Below are 18,006 nucleotides of genomic sequence, written 5' to 3'. Positions count from 1 at the left end.
GTCCTTCGCAATTTTCAGCTTCTCCGGCGGTAGTCTACGGGGGCGGCAGAAGACGGGAGGACCTTTTGTCTCGATGTGGTGGACCACACTGTGCGGGACATGCTTCGACCAATCTGGTGGGCGCGTGAGTTGAGGGAACTCCTTGAAGACGGCAAGGTAGGGATTACCGTCAGCTTGAAAGACTGACACGCCCAGAGACTGATGGGACGATCGTATGCCGGAGACAGTGAGGCTGGTGGCAGAGTCAATGAGTCGGTGGTTGCGCATATCGACGAGCAGTTGATGGTTATTAAGAAAATCTGCGCCGAGAATGGGGTGAGAGACAGCCGCAACCAAGAAGAGCCAACGGAACACACGGCGGAGACCCAGGTTCAATGTGAGGGAGCGTTGACCGTACACGGGGATCTTAGATCCGTTAACAGCGTTGAGGTGGAAGAGAGGTGTCTGTCGTCGTTCGTTTCCGCTCGCTGGCAATACGCTCACCTCCGCGCCGGTGTCCACAAGGAAGCGGCGGGCTGATGTTTTGTCCCGTATATAAAATAGGCGACTGGACTGGGAGGATGGACCATTGGTCGCCATCAATGGCCCGCGGGCGGGTTTCCCGGCTGCCAAGAACATGGTAGTTGGCAATGACGGGCCTCGGAGCCAAACTTGCGATGGTACCAGCAAATCGTCGTCGTCGGGCTTCCGTCGCGGTCTCTGCTATTCGAGCGGCTGGGAGAATAGCGCCGTGGACTCCGACTGAAACGGCGGCGACGGTAGGGTTGACGAGTTTGCGGCGGTGGAGCGTGTGATGCTGCAATTAGAGAGGCAAGCGCGCGGAACTCGTGGCAAAGCTCTTCTAATTGCGGAGAGCCAGAAGGGCTTGCCGCTGCAGACGGTGTTGGAGGAACAAGGTGTTGTGGTGCAGCGGTGGCAGCGATGGACGGGGTGGCGACCTCAACAACCGCATCTGCGAGCGTAGCCAGCTGGTCGAGTGACATGTTCGCTGCTGTTGCCATAACCATTTGGACGTTCTGTGGCAGACGCTGTAAAAATAGTTCACGGAGAAGAACGTCGTCCATGGTAGCGGAATTGCCGCCAAGCAGCTGCCGCATTCGGCGAAGTAGCTGTGTGGGGCGGCGGTCTCCCAGCTCTTCAGCGGATAGCAGTTGTTGAAGGCGGGACCGGCTGGAGGAGGTGGTGCGTTGCAGGAGTGCTTGCTTGAGCTGGTCGTAAGGTGTGGTTGGCGAGGGGTTGGCGAGGACGTCGTACACCTCATCGGCCGCAGTTGGGGTGAGGGCGGAGGTGACGTGGTAAGATTTCGTCAGTTGTGATGTTACGCCAGCGAGATGAAATAGCGCCTCCGCTTGGATAAACCACACGGCCGGGTTGCGGTCAAAAAATTGTGGTAACTTTACAGCCAATGCAGATAAGGATGGGTTCGATGGAGGCGGCGGGTGGACTTGATGGTCGACGGACATGGCGGTTAAGGACGATGTTCGATCCTCACGTCCGGGTCACCAATGTTGGGAGCTCTAAATAACGACAACCTGTTCGGTTAGTGGCGAGAGCCCAACTGATGGCACCAGTAGCGATGTGGATGAAGGTGCTGAACTGCTACAATAGCTACACAATACCATATCAAAACGAGAAACGGACACCACATTTAATCAAAGAAGATATTCTTAATCAATATGATTACAAACTAAATTACAAGTTGTATTACAAAAAGTATAATATTCCTATACGTGAGAACCATCAGTGCAATAGTGGGAAGTTCTGATAGTTGTATGTAATTAAATGTGAACAGCACAGAGCCTGGAAGACCATGGGACACGAACACAAGAGGAAATAAAATCTATACCACTACAAAGAAGTCATTCTTAATCAAAACAACAGCGGAGAATAATCTATCATTTTAACTATCATAAAATCACCTCGTGACATAATCTAATCGAACACCATACAATTTTTAATTCTAAGAGACACTACAAACCTTACTTTGTTTTATGAATCTAACACGGAAAATAGATATGTTAAAAATGAACTTCACCACATAGCACGCTCCTAGCCAACAACCAGCTCTGATGATACCTGCACTGATTTGGTTGAAGACGGGTGCCGATAGATGTATGGAATACCACGGAACACGAACGACACGAACACAAGAGGAAATAAAATATATACCACTACAAAGAAGATATTCTTAATCAATATGATTACAATCAAACTACAAGTTGTATTATAAAAAGTCTAATATTCCTATACGTGCGAACCATCATTGCAATACCGTGAATATCTGTCATAACATTTCGAGCGCCATTCCAACATTACACAACTTTTAATTTCTTATTAAGAAAACAGCATACACGTAAGGAAATAACGAGAAACAACACAATCAACAGCTACAATTAATAGAGAGCCAAACCTGCGCACCATCCAACACATAGAGAAATAATAGCTAATCAATCTATCAAAAGCAGAAATATTACAATATAGCACAGACTTAACGCTGAAGAACAAGGGGACACTCTAAGCGGCGACATGTAAACAACAACAGAGGAAAACAATCTATCATTGAACCATCATAAAATCGACCAACATACAATTTTCATTCAAACAAACTCTACGAACCTTGATGGAGGTATCCAAGACATAGAAAATCTGCACTATTTTCATCTCGGTTTTCACTCTTTTCCTCAAAGCCGGGAGACTTTATGTCTCTATCTATATGACCACGCTCCCATGCTTTATCACTCAAAGGGTTGGGGGCTATAGTCCTTCGTCCAGCAAACAGGACGTTCTAGAGGTCAGATAAGATAGTTCAAAGGCGATATATTTTATTGTGCAGTGCAAATAGACGTCGATATTATTCGCGTGGATCACTCCCTTTTCGTATCCTTTCCTTGGAACGGAAATCTTCCGTCAAAGTGGTTGACAAGTCGACGAAGTTTGTACTGATGCGATATTGTTATTGAACATGTAGAGAAAGTCAAAAGTCAAAAGTCAAAAACGAGAAACAAATTTAATTACATCAATTTTTGTAATATCTTGCAACAGAAAATTCTATATAGATGAACCACACAGAAAACTCAAATGTGAAACACAACTCAGAAATATGAGGCATTCCCAACTCAGAGATTATTTCTACTGATGTCAATCGAGTGAACAATTGAAACAAATACGACACAATTAATACATAATGCATACATAATGTCCAACTCATAGAATATCAGTCGAACCTGAAACAAAACAATAATGAATTCAGACAAAATCATTTCTAAGCAAGCAGCGTGAATACACCGTAGAATCTGTACAGAAACTTGTCCTTTTTAATGAATAAACATGATCAACTAGTGGATTCAAGCGATAAAGTGCGATGAAACCCGACGAACCCCAACACCAACATCAAGTTAGGGAGGGACGGGCTCTAGTATGGCCTTGTACATAGAATCATTGAAAGCGCACATTTTTTCTTACTCATCACATCTTTTTGTAAATCAATTTCCATAATTCTCATGGCATGTGGATATTAATAACGTTCGAAAAAAAAATCAATAAAATGAGCATAGATAGGCTTTTAATTAAGTGTGGACGCGCACTTGAAAACCGAAGAGACAATTGTTCTACATTGAAAAGATGGACAGATTTTATACTCGCTACGATAAGTCATGGGGAGGTGTGATAAAACACTGCTTCGAAAAGGAAGAGCCGCGAAACGATTCCATTATCGCTGCATTTCAATACGTCCTAGACATGGTCGTATTCGGAGATATGGTACAAACTACAGAACTGAAGATGCAATAATTTATATGCCGAATCTACAATACTTATAAAAATATCTGCACATCAACGTCGGAAGGGCCACTGGGATTGATGGCGGAGTTTTTGAGATTTGCTAACGAAGAAGTGAAATACACTAGACCAGATGTAATTGTAATCATTGCAATGGGCATTGCATTCATCAAGAAAGCAGTCAGATCAAATTATGATATACAAGCGCATCTGTATAGCACGGTTCATTACGGATTTGTTGAAATTACACATATCTGAGGTGGAAAGTACATAAAATCTTATCACGTGATATGTTCCACTACCACGGCAAAGCAATTATTTTATGCTACCAGTCAGTGATTTCGAATGAACAGAAGTTCAATATTGTCGTGCAAGGTCTGATGTATCATCACTTATTGAAACTCAACAAACATATCAATTGCGGTGGACCACCAGACGATTTTCATCTAATACTCTCTTGTACGCCATTCAAGAGTTCAAGAACTCAAGAATTCTCATATGGAATGAGACCTGACCATCAAATAGGTTTTACCCGACTACACTCTGTACAAGTTCAACATTCGAAGGATAGAATTGCCGGAGAAGAATCGGTCATTGCAGTTTAGAGGCATGATACATCAGTCTATGATTACAAAAAGGGATCACTAATGTCTTGTGAAAACTTATCATATTTCATGAATTAAATTCCACAGTGCATGTATATTTCTCAATCAGTTGCACTAGCCCAGACGTAGTAAAAGAAGAAGAAAAGGCGTCTTTGACAAGCAACCCGATTGGGGTGCGGAATAAATAAATAAATATTGTCCGTTTGTATGACTGGATAGGAAAAATCAGCCGTCCAAGATAGGGCAAAACGGGAAATAGGACAAGATAACTGATTGCGGCGGGATAAGTCAAAGCATTCGCGACACAGTGTCATCGACTTTTACAATCGCATTCGGGTTCAGTGCCTGCGAGATAATACGGAGCCTTCGAGAAAAGCGAATCTATTATCAAATGCCGCGATGCAAATGGAGGATTTTGCAAGCATGATGTGCAGGCAGATTAGACATTTCTAATCACGTAATCTTCCTAACACACGGCACACAAAGGTATATGAAATAATTTCGAAGTGACAATCAGATTTTGGGAGAAACGGACCACACAACCGCCATCAGAAATGATTAACCAGTACACAATGAAGATGAGCGTTATGTATAAACGCAATGGAAGATATGTTATATTAATTATAATAAGCAGATCAGCGCAGGTCACACATAAACGTAGATCCAATTCACAAAATATTCGCGAGATTTCCCGTAGCCATACAGAAAAACAATCACATTATTTTAGTGTCATAGCATCCGGGCACTATAAATAGAAAGGCCATACTTTAATTTCATAAGTTTTTAGCTGATAACGTTGTAAAACGCAAATTCCACACTAAATATCATTTTCTTCTATAAATTTTCAAAGTCAAAACTGCACGCTATTTCGCGCATTTTTTAAAGATATAGATTAAAAAGTTGTGCATATACTCACACATACTATACAAGATATTTGATTGTGGCTTAAATGCTAAAATTTATCGATTCACATTCAGGAGAAGTGGTGACTACCACACATCAGTAAGAGTTTAATTAAAATTTGAACAGGTGTTGCGATTTATGATCAGTGTTGTAGAATGTGTAATTTCACAATACGCAAGCTTTAGCTCGCTCACTTTGACGAGCACTCTTTCACGATGACGGAGAATTTAATCGAATGGATTGATATTTTCTCTATACACTATAACATAATGCGAATTCTTTATGTCGTGGATATTAAAAGTTACGAATATTTTCCGAACGAAATTTACTTAAAACTCGAAGAAAGGGTCACCCGCGTCCTCGAAGACGTCTCGGCAACACGCCGGGCCGCGTTTCCCCAATGCCGTACCCGAAACCGAACGCGATTCTGCTCTCGACGCGTTAACGCGGTACCGCACGCGAGCGTGTTGCTTTTTGCGGAAACGGATTGGTCGACGCGGGTGACCCTTTCTTCGAGTTTTAAGTAAATTTCGTTCGGAAAATATTCGGAACTTTTAATATCCACGACATAAAGAATTCGCATTATGTTATAGTGTATATGGAAAATATAAATCCATTCGATTAAGTTCTCTGTCATCGTGAAAGAGTGCTCGTCAAAGTGAGCGAGCTAAAGCTTGCGTATTGTGAAATTACACTCTCTACAACACTGATGATAAATCGCAACACCTGTTCAAATTTTAATTAAACTCTTACTGATGTGTGGTAGTCACCACTTCTCCTGAATGTGAATCGATAAATTTTAGCATTTAAGCTGATGATGATTGATGATGATTGGGAGTTTAATGGCGCATTGACAACAAAGACCATTTAAGCCACAATCAAATATCTTGTATAGTATGTGTGAGTATATGCACAACTTTTTAATCTATACCTTTAAAAAAAATGCAAGAAATAGCGTGCGGTTTTGACTTTGAAAATTTATAGAAGAAAATGATGATGATGGAATTTGCGTTTTACAACGTCATCAGCTAAAGACTTATAAAATTAAAGTATGGCTTTTCCATTTATAGTGCCCGGATGCTATGACACTAAAATAATGTGATAGTTTTTCTGTATGGCTACGGGAAATCTCGAGAATATTTTGTGAATTGGATCTACGTTTATGTGTGACCTGCGCTGATCTGCTTATTATAATTAATATAACATATCTTCCATTGTGTTTATGCATAACGCTCATCTTCATTGTATACTGGTTAATCATGTCTGATGGCGGTTGTGTGATCCGTTTCTCCCAAAATCTGATTGTCACTTGGAAATTATTTCATATACCTTTGTCTGCCGTGTGGTAGGAAGATTACGTGATTAGAAATGTCTAATCTGCCTGCACATCATGCTTGCAAAATCCTCCATTTGCATCGCGGCATTTGATAATCGATTCGCTTTTCGCGAAGGCTCCGTATTATCTCGCAGGCGCTGAACCCGAATGCGATTGTAAAAGTCGATGACACTGTGTCGCGAATGCTTTGACTTATCCCGCCGCAATCATTTATCTTGTCTTATTTCCCGTTTTGCCCTATCTTGGACGGCTCATTTTTCCTATCCAGTCATACCAATGGACAACTGTGTTGACGAAAATATTTATTTATTTATTCCGCACTCCAATCGGGTTGCTTGTCAAAGACGCCTTTTCTTCTTCTTTTACTATGTCTGGGCTAGTGCAACTGATTGAGATATATACATGCACTGCGGAATTTAGTTCATGAAATATGATAAGTTTTCACAAGAGACTAGTGATCCTTTTTTGTAATCATAGACTGATGTATCATGCCTCTAAATTTCAATGACCGATCCTTCTCCGGCAATTCTATCCTTCGGATGTTGAACTTGTACAGAGTGTAGTCGGGTAAAACATATTTGATGGTCAGGTCTCATTCCATATGAGTATTCTTACACACAGTGTGGAATATTCGTCTCCTTAGCAATCTTCAATCTAATCATGAGCTGTTTTCGTTGCGATGTGTAGGATACATTACAATGATGGCAAAGAATACAATTATTATATCAATTATATGCTTGTTTATTCCGAAAAATTACAATTCTATTCCAAACTCTGAAGTTTTCGTTTGTTGTCTTGATTCATGAATTCCGAAGACATCAAGTAGTTTATTCTGATTATTGGGCGCTTGAATCCAGCGGTGATTAACGCAGGTGATATGTTGTCGCCGTGTTTGTATTGCTTCAACAACTTGCTCTTTGTCGCGATGAACTTTCACAGTATCTTATTGATGTTTCCTTTCTTTGTATGAAGATTCTTGAATGGCGTACGAGAGAGTATTAAATGAAAATCGTCTGGTGGTCCACCGCAATTGATATGTTTGTTGAGTTTCAATAAGTGATGATACATCAGACCTTGCACGACAATATTGAACTTCTGTTCATTCGACATCACTGACTGGTAGAATAAAATAATTGCGTTGCCGTGGTAATGGAACATATTGCCACGAATCATCATCGCGAAACTTCCAGGGCAGGCACAAAACGCTACATCTCATCCCGGCGCATGCTGAAGAAGAAGCAAGAAGCTTCCAGACACATCGCCAGCTCTCTGGCATGCTGTTTCTAGACTTTTCGGCGCGTCGCTTAAATGCTTGTGCGCTCGAAGCTGGAGCTCCGGTGGCGCAGCGGTAACGCGTGCGCTTGGAGACTGGGAGGTCCGCGGTTCGAATCCGCGGGCCGGCTGTGCCGTCTGGGGTTTTTTCTGGGTTTCCCTCAGATGTGTAATAGGCGTATGCCGGCACAGTTCCCCTGAAGTCGGCCCATGGACGCAGCTATCCTCCCCCCGAGCGGACTCCGCTCGGTCTTCCACTTCACCCTTTCCTCTCCTCCTCTCCACCACATTTCCCTTCCCGAGAAACATGCCGCCTAATCAGGCAGGCAGACCTCTCGGGTTCCTCCCAACGACACTCCTCCTCCTCGAGCATTCATTCTTTGGACTCAGTTGTGTTCAGAGAGCTATCACTCTTGTGTTTTGCTACCAAGTAGTCTAATAAACCGTTCGCTGTTTATTCGACGACTCGCCGACCCATTTCGCTTCGTGACAATATCACGTAATAAGATTTTATGTACTTTCCATCTCAGATATGTGTAATTTCAACAAATCCGTAATGAACCGTGCGATATAGACCGCTTGTATATGATAATTTGATCTGACTGCTTTCTTGATGAATGCAATGCCCATTGCAATGATTACAATTACATCTGGTCTAGTGTATTTCAATTCTTCGTTAGCAAATCTCAAAATCTCCTCCATCAATCCCAGTGGCCCTTCCGACGTTGATGTGCAAATACTTTTATAAGTATTGTAGATTCGGCATATAAATTCTTGCATCTTCAGTTCTGTAGTTTGTACCATATCTCCGAATACGACCACGTCTAGGACGTATTGAAATGAAGCGATAATGGAATCGTTTCGCGGCTCTTCCTTTTCGAAGCAGTGTTTTATCACACTTCCCATGACTTATCGTAGCGAATACAAAATCTGTCCATCTTTTCAGTGTAGAACAATTGTGTCTTACGGTGTATTCACACTGCTTGCTTAGAAATGATTTTGTCTGAATTAATTATTGTTTTGTTTCAGGTTCGACTGATATTCTATGAGTTGGACATTATGTATGCATGATGTATTAATTGTGTCGTATTTGTTTCAATTGTTCACTCGATTGAGATAAGTAAAAATAATCTCTCAGTTGGGAATGCCTCATATTTCTGAGTTGTGTTTCACATTTGAGTTTTCTGTGTGGTTCATCTATATAAAACTTTCTGTTGCAAAATATTACAAAAAAATGATGTAATTAAATTTGTTTCTCGTTTTTTACTTTTGACTTTTGACTTTCTCTACATGTTCAATAACAATATCGCATCTGTACAAACTTAGTCGACTTGTCAACCACTTTGACGAAAGATTTCCGTTTCAAGGAAGGGATACGAAAAGATAGTGATCCCCGCGAATAATATCGACATCTATTTGTGCTGCACAATAAAATATATCGCCTTTGAACTATCTTATCTGACCTCTAGAACGTCCTGCTTGCTGGACGAAGGACTATAGCCCCCAACCCTTTGAGTGATAAAGCATGGGAGCTTGGTCATATAGATAGAGACATAAAGTCTCCCGGCTTTGAGGAAAAGAGTGAAGACCGAGATGAAAACAGTGCATATTTTCTATGTCCTGGATACCTCCATCAGGGTTCGTAGTGTTTGTTAGAATGAAAATTGTATGTTGGTCGATTTTATGATGGTTCAATGATAGATTATTTTCCTCTGTTGTTGTTTATATGTTGCCGCTTGGAGTGTTCCCCTGTTCTTCAGCGTTAAGTCTGTGCTATATTGTAATATTTCTCCTTTTGATAGATTGATTAGCTATTATTTCTCTATGTGTTGGATGGTGCGCTGGTTTGGCTCTCTATTAATTGTAGCTCTTGATTGTGTTGTTTCTCGTTATTTCCTTACGTCTGTGCTGTTCACTTAATAAGAAATTAAAAGTTGTGTAATGTTGGAATTGCGCTCGAAATGTTATGACAGATATTCACGCTATTGCAATGATGGTTCGCACGTATAGGAATATTAGACTTTTTATAATACAACTTGTAATTTGATTGTAATCATATTGATTAAGAATAACTTCTTTGTAGTGGTATAGATTTTATTTCCTCTTCATGTCCCATGGTCTTCAAGGGTCTGTGCTGTTCACATTTAATTACATACAACTATCAGAACTTCCCGCTATTGCACTGATGGTTCTCACGTATAGGAATAGTAGACTTTTTATAATACAACTTGTAATTTTGTTTGTAATCATATTGATTAAGAATATCTTCTTTGATTAAATGTGGTGTCCGTTTCTCGTTTTGATATGGTATTCTGTAGCTATTATTTCCCTACATGTTGGAGAATACGTCAGTTAGGTTCTCTATTAATGTTATGTGCTGATTCGAATTATTTCCTTATGTCTGCGCTATTCACTTCATAAGAAACTGATTATTTGTGTCATATTGGAATATTAAACTTAGCTAATGTGCTCGAAATTACTTACATCTATCAGGTTCTCACATCTCAGACTTTTTATAATAAAACTTGTAATTTTGATTGTAATCGTATTGATTAAGAACATCTTTTTTGATTAAATGTGCTATCCCTTCTGATTCATTGAAAACTTGTGTGTATGATACTATGATTACAGTTAATAAAAAATATTGTGTTTGATCTGTGATACCTATTCAATGCTATTCTATCGTACCTGTAATAAGTATATTCTTTGTTACGTGTATTGTGTTTCTTCTGCTTCAGGATTTTTGGCTTGGTTTTCCTCCTCCACACATAGTCACAGCATAATTCCTTGCACTATTGAATTTAATAAATATATTTTCACTTGTACTTTTGTATATGGCTATCCTTTGCATGTCTATACTTGCATGCAAACCGCCCATGCACACCTGTTCTACCGGAAAAATTTCTGAGGGAAGTCGGCCCAGGTGAAAAAATGGCGAAAGAAGTCGGCACAGGTCGAAACATACGCTACGATAAGCGCACGCGCAGCCCTCCCCCCGCCGCACACGCGCCGTGCGGGAAAAAATACGCAAAGGATACATCTTGTAATTTTGTTTGTAATCGTATTGATTAAGAACATCTTCTTTGATTAAACGTGCTATCCCTTCTGATTCATTGAAAACTTGTGTGTATGATTACAGTTAATAAAAAATATTGTGTTTGATCTGTGATACCTATTCAATGCTATTGCATCATGCCTGTAATAAGTATATTCTTTGTTACGTGTATTGTGTTTCTTCTGCATCAGGTTTTTTGGCTAGGTTTTTCTCCTTCACACAGAGTCATAACATAATTTCTGACACTAATGACCTTAATAAATATATTTTCACTTGTACTTTTGTGTATGGCTATCCTTTGCATGTAAACAGCCTACTGCACACCTGTTGTAGCTGAAAAAAATTGCGATTGAAGTCGGCACAGACTGTAAAATGACGAAAGAAGTCGGCCTAGGCTGAAAAATGTGAGAGGGCAAGCGCGCACGCAGCCCTGCCCCCGCCGATAAGCACGTGGACAACCCTCCGAACACGCGCCGCGCGGGGAAAAATACGCGCAGGGCTCAGGGCAGGGGTCAGGGGTCCAGGTTGCTAACTCTCATCCCTGTAGTTTCTCAACCTATCTTTACTACTCCCCCTCTCTCTGACAAAATTGATTGGTCCCTGGCCACATCCAGCCCACCAACGCTCTGCCCTCGAAGCTCTCTTCCCTTTCTGGATACCATAGGACTTCGATCATTATTGTGAAGAGTCTCATTATTTCATTCCCCCCATCACCACCAGCAATGGGGTAGAGTATCGCCCCTGGCGATGTAACTCCCCATTCATTATCCTGTATTAAGTAGTCGTTGCTGTTTGTCCACCCCAGCAATTTTCGTGAGTGCCTGACGCCGAGTTCACCTGGAGTTAACCGTGGAGTGCAGTTGACGGTGAAGTGAACCAAGGTGCGCAACCAAGGACCGGGGTACACAAATGGCTACCGTTCCTTCTCCGCGAAGCCAGGGTGCACCTTCCTAGAGCAGCAACTGGAAACCTCTTCCCGGCAGCCTCTCTTGCTCCTTCTCCAGCGTCACCACAGCCACCTTGACAGTTTTCAGGGTTTCTTTTGGTAGAATATACGACTCCTACACCAGTGCGACGTGAGCAAGTCAGACTAGGGCACGCCATCTCATTCTGGTACTCCCAGTAACATTATTATGTGCACATAAAAAGCAGGTACTGAAACTGGAACGGAACCGAAATCCGCCTGGAACCCATTTTTTCAGACAACCGTAATCGCAATCTACCATCGGCAATTAACCGAAACCGTAACCTGAACTGCAAAATGTGATTTCGGTTACCGGTTCATATGAATCGGTTCAAGCATGAACGCGATCAACTTCACGTTGCATGATGGCGCGGTTATGCCTTTTTTATAAAATATTTCGCTACGACACGCTGCGTGGTCAAGTACTCATTTCACCTTCACATGTTTCAACACGCCTGGACCATATTCACAAAGTTGGTATCCCAGTGTAACACTAGGACATTCTCAGTCTCATTTATATCGCGAACATCAAGGAACTTGAACTGCCTTCCCGCCCCACAGAGCCATTAACCGCCCATCCACATCCAGCGAACGTCCGGTTGTGGATGCGGGGTGCGTCTCACGAACGTACACATTTGCTCCCGGCTACTTTTCAACTACGTCCGTGCTACCGTGCTAATCAAGAGAAAATTATGCGAAGTGGACGTCGTAGGACCGCCGATGCGGATCTTCGAGGGACCTGTGGAGGTTCTCCATTCGGATTCCATACGTATCGCGCGACTATGGAAATATCGTAATTTTAATCATGAAATAAACACAAAGACGCAAGTGTGCCCCCAGAATACTTCATTTCTATGTGGACTTTATTTACATGTGCATTCGTACATGCCTGCCAGCACATAAGCAGTACAAATAGTGAAAGAACGTGACAAGGTGCCATATCCAGATCTTTCCCGTACATACAGATCGTGATCACAATATCGCCACGTTATGCAAACAAGAAAGCAAAAAAAAACATCCATGTTACTCGCCGTATAATTGGTTGGCATCTTGCATGGAATCGACGAAACTGTATCCTCACACTCCTTCACGCCTTACAAATGGCTACCGGTCTGTTTATACTGTTCGTTTCTGTGTCCTCCGGCCCCTGGAGCTCACTGGCCAAGTTCTGCCGCCGAGGCACACTGATAAAAACGACAGACATAATACAGGCATCATCGGTCCCTGCCTATGGCGCATACGCAGACCAGCGTTTGGCCAAACTTCCCGTTCACCTAGCATTCTTACCTGTAACGCATAAGACAGTAAATAATACCAAGACTGCTCATAGAGAAAACATCCCACACTCTCTGGGAGTCGCACACAGCAATGAATGGCCGATGCTGAGCGGTATAGCCGTTTATGCCTGAAAGAACGTCGCATTTTTTTCACTCGCCAGTGGGCTAAAGCGACTTGAAGAACAAAGGAGTCCAAAACGCGAGCGCTAACAAACAAAGGCACCATGGCCGTTTACCTGTATTTCGGGGGATCACTCTGGTTTACACTTCGCAAAATAAACTTCGAGAACAAACTCCTCGAAATAAGTCACGAAAAAATGAAAAATCCACGGTGTAAAGATCAAGCCGTAAAAATAAACGTTTGCGATACAAACTCTTCAGATTCAAACTTTCAAAATAAATCGTCTCTGATTGGTCGACAGGCACGACAGCCTCAAGGCAGCGAAGGCTTTTGGCTCCAGCGTCTCAAAATAGTTCCCCGCAGGGTGAGGCTTTTTCCGCTGGGCTGGGAACGAGAGGACCGAGGCTGGACGAATCGTTTACTGTATTCTCCGCCGGCTATCAGGATTCTGTTGACACTGCAGTTAATGCTTTGTTCTGCTGCTCGCCTGTCAAATTTGTGTCTGTCGAACTCTGAATTCGTGTCGTGTCACCAAATGAGTTCCCGGTATTGGTTCCAGCTATGGTGGACACCTGCTATATTATGAACATTGTCGCGAACATCGCCATTCTCCTGCAGGGCTGCCTTGGTTGTGAAATCGTAGAGTTGAAAAGTGACGATCGACGAAAAAGCCTGATTCCGACACCGTGTGGATGTGTTGTGTTTGTCCATATGTATGTGTTTGTGTGTGCTCCAACCTCAGAACCGTAGAATCGTGAAATCGGAACCTGCCTGTGGTTTTCCCTGTGAGCCAACGTTCTGATAAATGCAGGGAACAGGTACTGGACAGACTCTCGAAATGCATTTCTGCAAATAAGCTGCACGTGAATGTGAAGAAATTGTTTGTTTGTTTGCAAGAAAAAACTATTTTCTCTCGGATGAATAACTTGAGTCAGCGGAGGTGCCCTAATTTTTTGTAACCAGCATACGGTAATCTCAAAGTGTAACGAAATAAGGTTCTAATTTCACATTTCACAACATCCACATTGATTCGCGCACCTTTCTAGACAACGATTTTGCCATGCCAAAGCTGCAAGGGATGTATCTAGACATAATACTTCAAGCACTTTGTTTTCACTGGTCTTTGAATACCCTGGAACCTAAGAATGTCATTTTCAAGGTCATAAAATCCATTAAATTCTCTCACAGATATTTTTGCATCTTTTTTATTCGCGTGGATATACAGTGCAAATTCTGGTTATCAGATGTCGGAACTGAAGAAAACCAAGCGCAATAAGTAACTGAACTCAGAAGTGTGAGAAATGAATGGAACCCTCTGTTCTATTTGTTTGCCTTCCTTTCTCTCCTATGATCTTCTCATTCAGAAATCCCCTGGTACGTTTATTAACAGATCATTCTTTATGCTAGGCACCCACGCCAAGAAGATATCTAAAATTTACGATACCACCAATTTCATTGTGTGCAATGGTACCCTTGCACCTATTTTATATACCTATAACCTATACCTATAACTTATAAATATTGTGCTGAAATATGAAATCGCTGTAAAACTTGCATCCTGCACGACATTACTTATTTATTTATTTATTTATTTACCTTAAGAGCCCGAAGGGGCATTACATAAGGGGGGTACAACTGATGCATCCAAAATGAACAGCAACAATAGAACAATCTTACATAGATAAGAAAGATATTATAAGTGTTAATTAGATAAAGAAATCAAACAAAGCAGCCTTAAACAGTGCTGCATCTTTAATTGTAACTATGGAAGATGGTAATGTGTCCCATTCTGAGATGGCCAAGGGGATGGGTGATTTAATAAATGTAGTGGTTCGAGCCCTTGGGCGGGTAATGTAACATGCATGATGAATACGCGCAAGTCGATGAGGCGGAGGAAGCAAACTCAAGTCAATTTCGAAATGTTGAGAATAATAAAGATTATGTAAGAGACACAGCCGGGATATTTTCCTCCGGATTTCTAATGTTTGGATACCATTATCTTTTTTGAGAGCGGAGACACTTGTGAATCGTGAGTAATTTGAAGTTATGAACCTGACGGCTCTACTTTGGATATCTTCCAGCTCGTTGATAAGAGTCGACTGATAGAGGCTCCAGATAACTGCTGCAAACTCTAATTTCGGTCTTACAAATGCCTCGTAAGCCATTCGTTTGACGTTACTGAGTGCCGACCTTAGATGGCGCTTGAGATAACCAAGGATTGCTCCGGATGCTATGTGATGGACATGAAATTTCCAGTTTAGGTCGCTTGTAAAGTATACTCCAAGGTACTTGTATCCAAAACCTGTGCTGAGCGCGGTGCCGCCAATCTGGTACAAGTGACGCTGTGGGATGCGTTTTCGAGAAAAACAGACATGCATGCACTTTGAGGGATTAGTTGCATCAACCAGGTATTGCACCAGACCTGGAGATTCTCAAGGTCAGCCTGCAAAGCGACCTGGTCAACGGAATCCACTATTTTTTTTGTAAATGACGCAGTCATCTGCATACAACCTAACTGAAGAAGACAAATGACACGGGAGGTCGTTTATGTAGATTAAAAATAAAAGTGGTCCAAGAACACTGCCCTGAGGGACGCCCGAGCGTACGCTGGACCGATCAGAATTCGAGTCATTAACAGAGGTAAACTGAACACGGTTAGTTAAAAATTGCTCTATCCACATTAAGACCTTCGTATCAATATTACACAAAGAGAGTTTATAAAGTAACAGTCTATGGGTGACGCGATCAAAGGCCTTTGAAAAATCAATAAATACAGCGTCTACTGGTTTATTTTCGTTAAGAGCGCGATGCAAATCATAAGTGAAACCAAGTAACTGATTTTCACACGAATAACCTTTACGAAAACCGTGTTGAAATTTAAAGAAAAAATTATGTTCCTCAAGGTGTGCACTCAATTTCGAATACAGGATATGTTCTAAAATCTTACAGCAAATACTGGTGATAGAGACTGGACGATAATTTGACAACACATTCCGATCTCCGGATTTGAAAACTGGTACGACCTTACCCACTTTCCAATCTGCAGGCAGACAACCAGTGTCTAGGGACCGATTAAATATTAGCCTGAGAAAAATACCAGAGATAAGTTTGGTACTTTTCAGAATCTTTGAGTTAAGGTTATCAGTGCCACAAGATGATGATAACCGTTGCTTTTCTATTATTTTTACGACGCCAATAGGGTCGATAACGATGGGATTCATTGGCATGAACGAAGTGAATGAGTCGAGGTGTGCGCAAATAGATGGTTCACATGAAAAGACAGAAGAAAAATAGGAATTGAAAGCGGGTTAACCATCTGGTCATTACTCATAATTTTACCTTCAGCAGTAAGTAACTGCATGTCAGTGTTACCATTGTTAGGGGAGATTGATTTCCAAAATTTCCGAGGGTCCCGGCATAATAATGATGATAGCGTCTCATTAAAGTATTTGTGTCTTGCTGTCTTCAGATTTGCTCTATACAGCCGAGAACAGTGTCTGTAACGATCCCACGCTTCAACAGAGTTTTGTGACCTAGCGGATCGGAACAGACGTTTAGCCTTGTTCGACAGCCTTTTCAGTTGTCTGTCATACCAAGGAGAGCCAGCAAATGTCTTGATACGGATTTTTGGTATGTAAAGATCAGCAAGCTGACACATCTTATCTTTGAACAGTTTCCAGTTTTTGTCCACGTCTCGGCTATTGAAATCCAAGACATAGTCATCGAAATACCCTTCTAATTCACGAATAAATGTCTCAAAGTCTGCTTTAGCATAATCAGAAATTATTTTATATAGTTCGGAAGCAAGCGGGGTGAGTGAATCCGAAGAGACCCACAGATGACTTTGTGGTCGCTGAAGCCATCCAGTACATGCAATTCCGTCACGAAGTCAACTTCATTGGTAAGGATAAGATCAAGTACGGAGCTGGATGAACCGCATACCCGTGTCGGCTTATAAACAAGTTGCGATAAGTTGAATGTATTGCAAGTGTTAACAAATTCCCGTGATTCCGGTGAACATACAGCATAGTCGTTCAAACGAGACAAAGAAATGTCAGGATAGTTAAAATCTCCGCAGATAACAAACACAGCATTAGGAAACCTGCCAGTCAAGGATGCCAGAAGATCATGCAACGCGGCTACGAAGGTGCTCGAAGGTCTAGGAGGCCGATAACACACACCCAGCACTACTGTTAAGTAGCCAAACATTGTACGGATAAATAATATCTCATGACTGTCACAGCTAACCAACAGTGACGACGGAACAGAGTTCGTTATGCCTATCATGACTCCACCCCCCCACCCCCACCCCACCCCCCCAAGTTGTTGTATCACGCCTGAAAACATTCATACTTAATTCTTGAGGCAGAATCTCGTGGTTTGCGACATCGGGGGTCAGCCATGTTTCCGTAAGTATTACGATACTTGAGTCACTTGACACAATGCGCTCTGTCGAAGTAACAGACTTTTGAAGAATACTGCGTATATTTGTATACAAAACATTTGGTGCAGATAAAGGGGCAGGTTTACATAATTGCTAGTTGGGCACTTCAATAACAGAGTTACTATCAGTATCAAAAACATACTGCTTATTCCCAACAAACAGTTTGTCTACTCTCAGTTTGTGAGGGGCATCAATACTTTTGGCATGGGCTAGAAGATGTCTTCTAGCAATGCGTACAGAGGGAGGAAAGTC

General features: G+C 41.9%; 1 protein-coding gene across 1 annotated transcript; it reads right to left on the bottom strand.

The window, feature by feature from the left end:
• Positions 1-310: 310 nt before the first annotated feature.
• LOC135381876 (uncharacterized) lies at positions 311-1,463 on the bottom strand. The gene has a single exon (XM_064612570.1). The coding sequence runs from the start codon at positions 1,461-1,463 to the stop codon at positions 579-581; it is 885 nt and encodes a 294-aa protein (XP_064468640.1). The 3' UTR covers positions 311-578.
• Positions 1,464-18,006: the final 16,543 nt, after the last annotated feature.

Source organism: Ornithodoros turicata, chromosome 1 (genome assembly GCF_037126465.1).
Source record: "Ornithodoros turicata isolate Travis chromosome 1, ASM3712646v1, whole genome shotgun sequence".
In the NCBI taxonomy this organism is placed as follows: Eukaryota; Metazoa; Arthropoda; class Arachnida; order Ixodida; family Argasidae; genus Ornithodoros; species Ornithodoros turicata.
This window is presented reverse-complemented; position numbering and strand designations above follow the sequence as displayed.

Excerpts from the sequence above, each read along its gene's own strand:
- LOC135381876 (XM_064612570.1), bottom strand. The coding sequence starts at position 1,463 with ATGTCCGTCGACCATCAAGTCCACCCGCCGCCTCCATCGAACCCATCC.